The 12,837-nt window shown below is 34.7% G+C and overlaps 1 protein-coding gene across 1 annotated transcript; it reads right to left on the minus strand.

Annotated features, from left to right (window-relative positions):
* Positions 1-72: 72 nt before the first annotated feature.
* LOC142616783 (uncharacterized) lies at positions 73-12,770 on the minus strand. The gene is made up of 17 exons (XM_075789564.1): positions 12,486-12,770; positions 11,491-11,730; positions 10,494-10,640; positions 10,211-10,289; positions 9,389-9,572; positions 8,501-8,566; positions 7,521-7,757; positions 6,100-6,306; positions 5,682-5,985; positions 4,816-4,975; positions 4,552-4,660; positions 3,923-4,058; positions 3,750-3,805; positions 3,370-3,669; positions 3,131-3,253; positions 1,255-1,971; positions 73-568 (listed from the first exon to the last, which is right to left on the minus strand). The coding sequence occupies exons 1-17, from the start codon at positions 12,631-12,633 to the stop codon at positions 398-400; spliced, it is 3,384 nt and encodes a 1,127-aa protein (XP_075645679.1). The 5' UTR covers positions 12,634-12,770; the 3' UTR covers positions 73-397.
* Between the last annotated feature and the right edge of the window lie 67 nt (positions 12,771-12,837).

Here is a 12,837-nt window from a genome sequence, read left to right on the forward strand (position 1 = left end):
TTTTTCAAAAGTAGCGTAGCAAAAAGTCTCTAAAAGAGTCCAATACCATTTTACTCGTAATAGATCAAAATGTTGAATTAGTTACTTTTCCCATGAGATTTTATTAAAGAAGATGACAAGTAGTTTGCATAAAAGTATTATGTTCATAGCATAGGCTTTCAAGCATTGATATTGGCAAGTAAACAACTTAATGACCAATCCCCATGACTAAATGCCCCGACTTGGTAGTGGAGCTACCCAACTTGCATAGAGAGAGCTTTCTAGCCTCAAGGTGGTAGTCCCACTTATATGATGTATTTGGTTTGGATTGGACATTTCTTTCCTAACTTATAAGGTAACATATGATCTAATATACATCCTCAACCTTCCATCAAGCCATGCAACCAAGAAAAAGTCGCTAGTTTTGAAGTTGGGATTTGTAAACGTCAGGGCCAGAGGTGGCTCGAGTTATTGGAGACAGCCTCATTGAGAATGAGTAGGGTACAGCAGGAATCAGATACTTATCATGGACACATGGGGACCAGCTATCATCTCCGCCCACTCCCATGTGCTTGTGATCAAGATGAACCTGTAACACCATAAAACAATATAACATGGTGATGACAAAAACAATGACAGAATCAGAGAAAAAGGAGGAAAGCAGCAGAACAAGTAGCAATCAATTGCAGCATCAAATAGACATGCAAACTTGTAAACCCAAGCTGGAGAAGACTTTTTTCTTTTCTTTTATTATGTATGCATGTAACTACAAAATAACTATTGTTGATGCACATGTTTGTAATGGGAAATCTGGAAATTTTTTTGGGGGGTAAAAATCAAATAACTTCCTTCTTGAAATTTGTTACGTATTGAATCCATATTGTGGTATCTTGTATGGGAATGAAGGCAGGCTCATGGTAGGAAGCAATTGTAGCTTCCCCTTCTTTGACTTTTCCTTTAAGTGGCCACCTCAAAGATCATCTATATGTAGATGCAGCATGAAAATTCTAATAATGCTATACAATTTTTTTTTTTTACTGGCATTAAAAATATTTATGACAACAAATCCAATGCATAGATTGTTGGCTTACAAATCTTTCAGCCCACTCCATCTCCTCTACGGAATTTGTAGAATGCTGGTTTATCACATTATTGCTAATGATAATGGTAATAAGTATAGACTATGAGTTTCAAACTTCAAGTCCGTGAGGCATAACACAAATACATTTGCAAAAAAATCATAACAAGACCACTAGAAGAATCAGTAGAAATTACCTCAATGTCATCTCCTTTAACAAGCTCTTCGATACGTGTTGCCCGGTCAAGCTCTGCTGTAGTGTAGTAACTTGCACTCATTTGCATAGGAGGAGAGCTGCCATAGATGGACGCATAAATCCCACATCCATCTTTCCTTTGAAATGTCACCCATCTAACATCTGCCCTACCTGAAGATTCCCCAGGAACAATATAAGGAACATGCATGTCACCCACTTCCTGCTCATAGACCCCAACATGTGCAGCTGCTTTTCTATCTGGATAACATTCAAATGGACCTCTTCCATACCACTTTATCTGGTCCAATGACTTCTCCAAATGGAATTCTAGACCCACACGTGGCAAAGGTGGAAGATTTGAAGAATTTGGTTTCACATTGCATTCAACAATGACATCTCCAGAACCATAGATTTGGTAAATCATATCAATTTTGAACAATGCATTCGATTTGTCAAACTCGGGGACAGAACCCTTCTCACCCCTTGGGACAGAACCCTTCTCACCCCTTGGGACAGCAATAAACCCCACTTCTATTTTCACAAGGTTGTCTGTCATATTCTGTGCAGAACAATTTTCTGTAATATAGAGGAGACTATCCAAACGAGCAGCTTTCCACTTGGATAAATAACTTGCTGCTTCTCCTCCTTTATCATTATCAGTAGGTGCTCGCCAAAAGCATGGAAATATCCCCTTGTTCATTACAGTCACTCCTTCAACCTATCATTAACAACCATATCTTTAGACTAGCAGTTGTCATTTATCACAAGTTCATATGCTTCTATGTGTATCAGGACAATAGTACATATCAAACAACTTCTGCTTGAGAAGTTAGATATGTAAAATATCATATGAAGAGGATGTAAACTGAGACAGATGTTACCAAAAATAAAGGAAGAGAGAGAGAGAGTTCAGAATTATTATTAGGATATATAGAGGGGAGCTTACATCCCCCTTCAAAATATAAATTTGAAAATGAAAATATATCAAATGAAATCATATTATGCTTAACAGACACTCCCTCTGAAGTTAAACCAAAGGATATCCAAATAATTTTATATAAAAAATCTCAATTATGGCATGCCTCATTTCACCTTCCACGAGCATATTTATTGAAGTTCTCAAAAACTTGAAATTCATAAGGAAAAAATTGTATTTTTTTTTTCTTTCAAAATTTTATGTTTTTCCATCATATCCTTTTTAAAAAAAAAGAAAAAAAAAAGATATGAATATAACAAAAAGTATGTTATACAGTTTTGGGAAAACACGATATTTGTAGGGAAGTTTCAATTTACAGTTTTAAACAACAAGTTCAAGACAAGTTGGTCATTCTCCTTTCCTAAAATATGACAACAAAGGAAAAGTTTTTTTTTTTATAAGTACAACAAAGGAAAAGTTTCTTAATAATGAAACTACACGCCATTATATTCCAACTATAGAGAGAATCTGGCTAAAGAAAACAACCTGAAGGTCTATCAGCAGAGAAGGTATAACAGGAGCACAAAGACTAACTTCATAATTTAAGGAAGCACTATAAAATACCAATACTTTAGTCAATCCAACTAAACTGAAATTCCCAATTAAATTGGAGACAACTCTATAGATCCTGATAAACTAATTGACTTTGATCATATGTATTTTTTTCTGTCATTCTATACTATTTAAGCACGTAGTGTCACCTCTCTATTTAAAACTCTTCTCCATTACTTTTATTACTTCTACAAATCACTTTTATTAGTTGCAGAGAAAATCACACCAAAACATTCATATGCCCATTTCCTTCATTTAACAAGTAAATTACATTAAAAGAAAAACTGTCTTTTAAACTAATAAAAAATAGAATATCATTCACTTCTATAAATTCAATGGTATAGACTACCTTCCAGCTTTCAATTAATCCAGTTTTAGCATTCAATTCTATCTCCCAAACATTGTGTTGGCTCACTCTTATTTTGTCCCCAAGAATTTCTCCACGGAAGGTAGCATCTGTAGCTTTAATGACCTGGTAACCAAAGTCATTTGTAATATCTTAGTCATATAGCAAAGTACAACAGTTAGTAAGATCATAAAAGTGATTAAACTGTTCATAGTATCAATGTAGGGACGAAGAGAAACTACATGAGGAACAATCTCTCTTTTGGCAGGCAACTGAACCTGGGTAGAGGAAATGACATGACCAGCCTCAACCCAGCGTGTGGAGTGCAAAAGCTTAGCAGATATTGTAAGAAAAAATTCTTCTGCAAATGAGGAAGCCCATAGAGAATACCATGGACCTGACTCCCATTCAATATCAAAACTGCTCTGTGGTCCTATTGAGGGAAGAGATAGAACTCCAGTTCCAAGTTCACATCCATCCCCATGAGCAGCCCAGCTAAACTCCAATCCTTGTGTTGTTTCATAAAAATTAGTGTTTTTTATCTGCAAAGTAAAATTCCAACCAAACATAAGCAAAAGATTCAACAAAAGACATGTGGAATGTGAATGGAGTATGTAAGTACCTTAAGTATTCTTTCCTTTAACAAAACCTTGATTGGTTGATGGACATACTTGACTTCTGAAATAATAATTAAAGCCATGAGTCATAGGGCAAACAAATAAATGACACAGGTGTTATGTTGCAGAACTTCAAGCATGTCTTAAATTCAAAGTAAGACACAAAACATTGAGTTACCATGTATTGCAGGATGAGGAGTTCGATCTGGCCAAGTAAGGCCATTCAAGCAGAAGTTCAAATCATTAGGAATATCCCCAAAGTCACCTCCATATGCCCACTGCTTTCTACCATCTTCTCTATCCTTCAACAACCCCTGTATACAAAGTGCAAATCTTTACCCTCAACTATATATCCATCTTGTGAAACAACACCAGAAGAGGGAAAAGAAAGCATGTGTGTGGGGGAGGGGGGGAGGAGTGCGGGTGTGGGGGCGGGTTCAATAATCACTTCAATTCCTAGCCCATGGACGCATGAGATCAACCACATAGTCATTGTATTTTGTTTCTGGCTCTGCAAAGTGATTTTACCATCTTATTTTCACTTTGTACTGTGACTCTGTAACCTTCAGATTTGTTTCAGCGGTGGGAACTTTTTTACATAAGTTGATGGGTCCAAATTAACATTACAACTTATAAGCCAACATGTAGCATGAGCACAGACATCTGAATTGCTCATAATTTTTGCGATTGCCTGGTCATTTCTTGCTATAAAATTCAAATTTTTGACATGTATATTTATTTCTATATGACAAGCAAAATAGTATACTGGTCATTCAATATATTCATAAGGACTTGAAGATTCTTGACCTGATCAACCCAATCCCAGATAAAGCCTCCTTGTAGACCAAATGTGCTATCTATTGCTTCCCAATATTCATGTAGATTCCCACTGCTGTTTCCCATTGCATGCGAATACCTGCCATTCATCATAATAAGTATCCTCAAGTACGAAAGGCCATGACCACTAGAACATTTTTTTTTAAGAAAAAGAAAAGAGAGCCATGATATTATTAAGAAATATTGAACTTTAAAAAAAAAAAAGTATCATATTTAAGAACAAAGATAACATACTCGCACAGTATCAAAGGACGTGTTTCACTTGGATCTTTTGCAATCTTCAAAATGTCCCAAACACGCATATACATGGGGCATACAATATCTGTAGATGAGGTTCTAGATCCACCTCCTTCATAGTGTACTACCCGTGAGGGATCCCTTCCCCGAATCCAACCTGAATTAAAGTTTACACACTAAAAGTGAATGAAAAGGAAAAGGTGTCTGTGGAAGCAACTTCAATAATATTGTCAAAACTTTGAAAAAACATCCAAACTTATAGACATGTTTCCCCAAATATAGTGAAAGAAATTTGATGTAGAATTTCAGAGAGAGACAGAGAGAACAATTTTATATAAAATTCTATATAATGATTAAATGTTAAAAAATTAGAGCGCACACCTCTCTCCCTGAAAGCATGGCTGTTCCCTAATTAAGTTTAATCTTAACTTCTCACAACATTTTCACCAATTAATGTGTGAAATTCATTAAGCCCAAATCATCATATCAAGCAAAAACAACTTCTGATACTGTCAAACTGATTTTAATAGCCAGCCTATTCCCAAAGATTTATTGTCTCTTTTATGAGAGATGTGCTAAGCAGAGATTCATTCTCAATCATTTGTATTCAATAAAAACTTCTCTGAAACACAAACCACGGTTCTAATACAAGTTTACCATAAAAGCAAATGATATTTTTTAGAAACCACATCATTAACCAAGTTATGTACAGAAATCTTATTTAAAATTTTGTGATATCAAACATGTCTAGAAATTAAAAACCAGCTAATGATATGTATGATTCAAAATAACGAGGCAGAAATCTTTTGCCAAAGTTGCTTCCAAGCATGTGCAAATAGCACGCCCAAAACAAGGATATATACCAGCTAAGGCTGAATGATTAGGGCCGTATCCAGATTCATTTCCTAAGGACCAAGAAATAATGCATGCATGATTTTTATCCCTCTCCACCATGCCAATTACACGATCCATCATGGCAGCAGCCCAACTTGGTTCAGAAGTAGGATGCCTCAAATGTCGGGATAGATCGAAACCATGTGTCTCAATATTTGCTTCATCTATCATGTACATGCCAAATAAACTACACAACTCATACCAACGGGGATGTTGAGGATAATGGCTGTTTCTCACAGCATTGATATTGTTTTGCTTCATTAGAACCAAATCCTGCAGGCAGAATAGTAATGAATGTCTTAATGATACCTAAACCAGTAACATCATCATAATCCAATACATCAACTTTGAAAGCAGAGATAAAGCCAGAAGAAAAAAAGCAGTCACCTTAACCATGCAGGATTCTACATTTGTCTTCCCCAGACGTGGGTGATGTTCATGCCTGTTAACACCTCTTATTATAATGGGATGCCCGTTAACAAGTAACTGTTTAGGGGCTTTAGATACTTGTCTTATGCCCACAAGGCTCGATTCACAGTCCACTACACAGCCAGATGCATCTTTCAGGACAACAACCAGTGTGTACAGATTTGGCTGGGAATAAATGCAAACAATTGCGTAAGATATCCAAATTCAAATTCATTGGTAAATATGGAATTATGCCAAAATTGTTGAGAAAAAAATGAAATGGAAGGCTTCACATAATCTTGGACAAAACAAAGAGGAATTAGCAACTAACATCGAATGGAAAACCAAAAAAAAAAAAAAAAAAACCAAATCCAATCCAATCCCCTAAAGTACAACTCTTCAGCTTTCTAAAGTCATGAAAATCTTCCATTCTTTAACAACTTAACATTTCACACTTTCAATCATAGGTCATGAAAATCAAACTATTCAACTTCAAAGAAACTAGCACATAATCAATGTGAAATGAGAAGTAACTTAGGTTCATAGTCAAATAATTAAATATTAGTAAACTCTATGGGTTCTAGTTTTCAAGGCCATAATATCAAAAGAGACTTAAACTTTGTTAAAAATTCTTAACTGAAAACAATGAAGGTATGTAATTGGTGCTTCCTATAGTGTTTTTTTTACAACAATATCCATTAACAAGTAACAAACTTCCAAGGCTAAGAAAGTAAAAGCTTTTTCATACTAATTGAAAGCCTATTGTCTAAAACACTCATAATTACACTAAATTTTCTAACAGAGCTGGATATTAGGAACAGGGAATTAAACTTTTTTACTAATCAAAAGGAGTATAAATAGTACACAAGAAAATAACAGCAGAATGTAGGTACAATATTTTCAAATAGATATCAATCACATTCTAAACTGTCTTGATATATTCATCTTTTCGTCATATTTTAGTTTGAAGAAATTATTGTGCTTCATTCCATCTTCCTCCGTTCCTTATGAAGATGTCCCTTTATTTTGTTGGGGCCACCAGGGGGGAAAGAGGGGGGGGGGGGGTAAAGAATATTATAAAATATTATCTAGGAAAGTGTAACAACACATTATGTTGATTCCGCCAGGCAAACTGGTCACCTGGCACCTAGCTAACCAGACTTCCATTCAGCCCAGTCAAGACCGAGTAACCCACCAGGGTTTAGCTTAACCCATTTGATTGAGGTGGATGAACTGATCAAGTCAGGGAACACCAAAAGTTAAAATTGGTTTCCACTGTTGCTTGAACCTATGTACGGAAACACATTGACCATTAGGCCAAAAGCCAGTATTTATCAACAAAAGTACATCCAGCTTAGGTCTAAAATTGAAAACGAATCAAATTAAGTAAGCTCCCTCACTTGCTCTGCAGACCAAAGCCTTGGACTTTCAAGTCTACCACCAAGCACATAACCATGAAATCCCAGCCTTGTCGTAGAGGAACTGAGCTTTATATTAGCAACATGAGATGCAAGCAGATCAGCGTGTCCATCAAAGTTGTACCAGCTCCCAGTGTCATATAATGCAGCTTCAATAGTGTAGTTCTCAAGAACTCTGTCTTTTGATGCTTCACAAGAGTTGTCTATTTTTACTTCAACCTATGATAAGTGCAAGAAAAAGAAACTTGAAATGTCTCCCATAATTGGATTTTGTAATGAGGAAAACATAATCTTAACATATTGCAACTATTGATCATACCTAAATTTTGATAAAATATTTGAAGAATATTTAAAAGTAGACAAAAATAGATTTGTGCATGCAAAATCCTTTTTTTATTGGTTAGTTAGTTGTGCACCTAGTGGATCTTAAAGGATGATATGAACCCTAAAAGGAACAATATCATTAATATATTAAACATCATTTGGAAAAGACAATAACTAATTTTTTGTAACTATTTATGGTGAATTTTGCATGGACAATAAATAACACCTGTGAGGGAGAGGAAACTGTGCAAAGATTAAGCAGACAGCAGCACGCCAGGAAAGCTTCACCTTAAAAAGCCAAATTTCCGCTTTGATGTGTGACACAGGAACTTTGGCACCTAGAGGGTGAAACTTACTGGCAGACTTTTGAGTTGGTTAAATCTTATGAAAGATGGACATGGGCGGATGAAAACCAAGTCTTATTATGTGTAAATGGATATTTCAGATATATAAAAACAAGCAAACTGCACATATTAGTAGGCAAACTAAGAGAGCAGATACGCTATCAACCGTATATTTACTCACCAACAACAGAGAGTGGAGATCAAGAAGATAAATCTAATATTCTCCACTCAACATAGAACAAAGTTAAACTCTGGCAAGTTATCAGTTTCTAATTTTAAAATTTTAATTCTAACCTGTACATCTGCATAAGAAAAATCTTCCGCCAGGTTTGATTTGAAAAAATAGTCAGCAATGAATACCTGCATACCATATACTTCTTAAGTTAACTCTTATGCAACGCTAAAAAGTTGGAACAAATTGCCCAAAATAGATAAAAAAAAATGATAATGCATTTGTTCAGTTAAAACGTCAGAAGCAAAGTGATGTTGAAAAATAATATTGAACTTCCAAGGGCAGCAATATTCAATTAATTATTACTATTAGATCTATACAATTTCTAAAAGACCTACTGCTCTTACACCAATATAAAAGATTTGATGAAGCATGTAGTGGTTCCCTGGCCAATTCAAAAGGAAGAAAATGGCATGATTTTTTAAGACAAAGTAGACAACTTATCTGAGATAATCAATTAAGGTTAAGTACATTTCTTTTTCTTTCTTTTTCTTTTTCTTTTTTTGTGCAGTGTTCCTTGATTTAGTGATATGAGGAAGGAGAAATTATATAACAAGTAGACACATCTAATCTATAGTTTGCATTCTTGTTTTCTAATTAAATCTGCTTTGTGGCCTTCTTACTATGTTATCGCCCTGAGATAGTTTCTGATACCTTCTTGATTTCTCTTATCACCTCAATCATAACAGAATTGCAATAAAATAAAAAGATGGTATATCCATCTGTAACATCATACTGTAATGTTTCAATGCCTCTCATGTTAAGGGAAATGAGCAGAGAAAATAAATTGTTTCATGAAAGTGGCAGGGTGCTCTTGGTACAGTGTACTAACCACTCAATTCATCATGTGAATCCCCTGCCGATATACAAAGAAATCCAACTACTAACCATTGATTTATTTTAGCTGTAATAGAACAACACATTAAAGCAAGGTTGATCAGCACACAAACCTGTGGCTTGGCTAGAAGAAGCACATCACGATGAATACCAGATAGCCACCAATGATCCTGATCTTCAAGGTAGGAGCCATCACTCCATCTAAATACTTGAACAGCTAGAACATTCTTCTCATCCGAATCGCAAGGGTAACAATAATCAGTGATTTCAAACTCGGCAGGTAGTCTACTATCCTGACTGACCTAACACAATAATAAAAAACATGTTAATGGATACAGGATATATATCAAACATCACATCCCATACAACTGGACACAAGACACATTGTTTCACTATGATGCAATTTAGAGCAGTACATAGTTTATGACCACTATATTTTTTAAGCTTAAATATGTGGAATTATATTTATTAAACATTTCACATTAAGTATGCAGGGGTATTAGCTTGCTATTAAGAGATAAATTATTGACTAAAACTTTTTAGAAGCATTTTTTTTTTCTTAAAAAACATAAAATGTGGGATGCCTTGGTGTGAACATTTCTCAAACAAAATATATACCATAAAACTTTAAGATTTTTTTTTTTTTCCTTTCTTCGTGTGTAACACATAACTAATCAAGAAAATTTACCGATCAAAAAAGAAAACACTAATCAAGGCAATTTAATTTTTAAAAAAAACTAAAATTTGTAAATTAATGATGTGCAATGTTAAGGCTCCATTAGAAATATATATAAAATGTCACTGAAACAGGATATGTTCACTGAGAAAACTAAATAAAATGGTAGAGAAAATATAGGATATCCAAATGACAGAAACTAAATGGAGTAAACTTAATTTAATTTACAAAAAAATTCATTAGAAATATGCTTAATTACCTATATCCTACAGGAACCCCATTTACCCATGCACAGAAGGCGGAATCAACAGCTTCAAAGTGCAACAAAATCCTACGACCTGTCGAATATAAATAGTATATCAAAGTTCATATGAAAACCAAGTAAACATGAATAAAACATTTGAACAGATAAGCTTCCATTTAATATACTTTGATCAAGAAGCCAAAACCCAAAAAAGAGAAGAAAATAAATAAAAGGATCAAGATGCATCAACAGACACAGTAATGAGCTAAAATTCTACTAATGTCCATATAGATCATACCCTTCCATTCTTTAGGAACGTTGAAGTATGTTCTGTAGCAACCCGTGGGATTGTCCACAGGAACAGAGGGAGGATCCATTGCAAATGGATATACTACATTTGTATAAATAGGCTGATCAAATCCATGCATCTGCCAACTTGAAGGAACTGTTTCAATTAAAGAAAAAAAAAATTATGAGACATGTTTGAAAGAGGATCACTTGTAAGCATTAGATATGACACAATGTTTAAGATGATTCAATCATCAAACAATTAAGAACTTGATACATTTTTTCAATGCCAGTGTTTGCATAACTCAAAATACTATAACAAAATTGAAAATCGTGAAATAATAAGCATCCCAAATCTTCCTCAAGCTTCTCTATCTACAAAGGAAAAAAGAAAGGCTAAGAGTATTTAATATTGTAGAAGAAATGCAAAATATTAGATGCTACATTTAGCATGCATGAAAATTATCAGAAAGCTCATCTAAACTCAAATTTCAATTTCGTATCAATCATAGCTTCAAAATAATACAAGAAAAATTAAATAGGTTATCTTGTTTAACTAATTTAGTGTTTCGCATAATGCCAAATATCATCCTGAAGTTAAAAGGGTCATAACTACAAGTCAAAAAGCAGTGCAGGAAAGAGCACATCAAGACACCAAGCATGTCTTTCTAGTTTCTAAACAGACCTACTAAAATGTACATAGTTGCCCGAGATTGATTAGGAGTGTCACATTGAAATTCAAAAGACAATGCAAATTAGGAACAGATAACCGCAAGCTGACAAGCATTAGGAGGAAATTTTCATATTATGATAATGGCAATTGAAGATTTCAAATGAAAAAGAAATAAAATAGAAAGTGGTGAAATAAATGAAAATATATACATATTTACACATAAGTCTCTGTGTGTGTGTGTGTGTGTGTGTGTGTGTATGTTTGTATGCATGGATATATATATGTATGTGTGTGTGTGCGTGTGTGTGAGTGTCATCTATATGTATGCAAATACCTGGCAGAGTCTTCCACTCAGGGTCCGGAAATGAACCATCATAGAAATTCACAGGAACACTGTTAGGATTGGGAGCCAAGAAAAATTTCCAGTAGCCAGACAAAGACTTAACGAATGGTAAGCCCTTGACCCAAAAAGTAGCACTCTCAAAGGCTCCAAGAACAGCATCATCATTCCAAACAGCAGAATTAGCAACCGCAACATCAACTTTGTTGCGTTCATACCAGAATTTAAGAGATCCTATTCATACAACAAAATGTCAGATTGCCCTAAATGTGAGAAATGAAAAGAAAGAAACTAGTACAAAGAGGAATTAAAAACATGATGGAACCAAGGTGCTTATTATGTGAAGAGAACTAGAATTGGTGTAAGAAAAATGGATAATACTCATAGACCACTTGAAAATTATATCAGAACTCGTGTTATAATAAATACCACAATCATATTATCTGTTCCAGCCTCAAGCATCCCCAAACCACTCCAACATTTCACACTTTTTGAATCAGTTTGACCATAAAGATCCTTGTTTTCTTTTTCTCTTTATTTTTCAATTTTTTTACAACCTGGTGACTGGTGTGACTTTTTCATAGACCACTCAAAGAATTACATAGGACCCATGCTGTCAAAAAAGACCACAATCAGTTTACATGCTCCAGTCTCATTTTTTATCAAGATTGTTTGTTTTTCCTCTTTGCAGTTTGGATGAGTTTGTAATCAAAGAAAATGAATCAGTTCTACCATGTACTAAAGATAAAATTCGGGTTCTAAGTAGCTTAAATGGAATAGTCTTCAAATCACAACTACACCAAAAACGAATTGATGACTCAGCCTGATGATAAAAGGCAATAATTCCCATGGCTTCTATGAAAAAAATGAACTAAAGATAAATTTTTGATTTTTAAGAGAAACCCATATGTTAAAACCTCAAAATTCAGCTACCCAGATAACAAAAACAACATGGGAAAGCAAATGAAGACAGAGGGAACCAGTCTGACCTTCAATGGAATCATGGCAATGCAAAGTAACATGAGAGTCTCTCTTCCTCCACTTGATGAAAGATTGGTCCTCCCAAACCTTATAGTTCCCATTTTCTAAGGGAAGCGCCATCACAGACTGCCCAACCAAAGAGGCCATTGGGTTCATTCTACACACTCTGTTTGTGAATACAATCACTCACAGATAAAGTTTACAATTCAAATACAAATATACAAGAGAGAGAGAGAGAGAGAGTGTTAGTGAACTGAACTGGCTTTGTTGTGGGTCAAAACGTGGAGTTGATGATCAGATGATTAGAACCTTGTACTATCATGTCACCTAGGAACATTCAATGTTTTCTTTAATGTTTCC

This window comes from Castanea sativa, chromosome 11 (genome assembly GCF_040712315.1).
Source record: "Castanea sativa cultivar Marrone di Chiusa Pesio chromosome 11, ASM4071231v1".
NCBI lineage: Eukaryota > Viridiplantae > Streptophyta > Magnoliopsida > Fagales > Fagaceae > Castanea > Castanea sativa.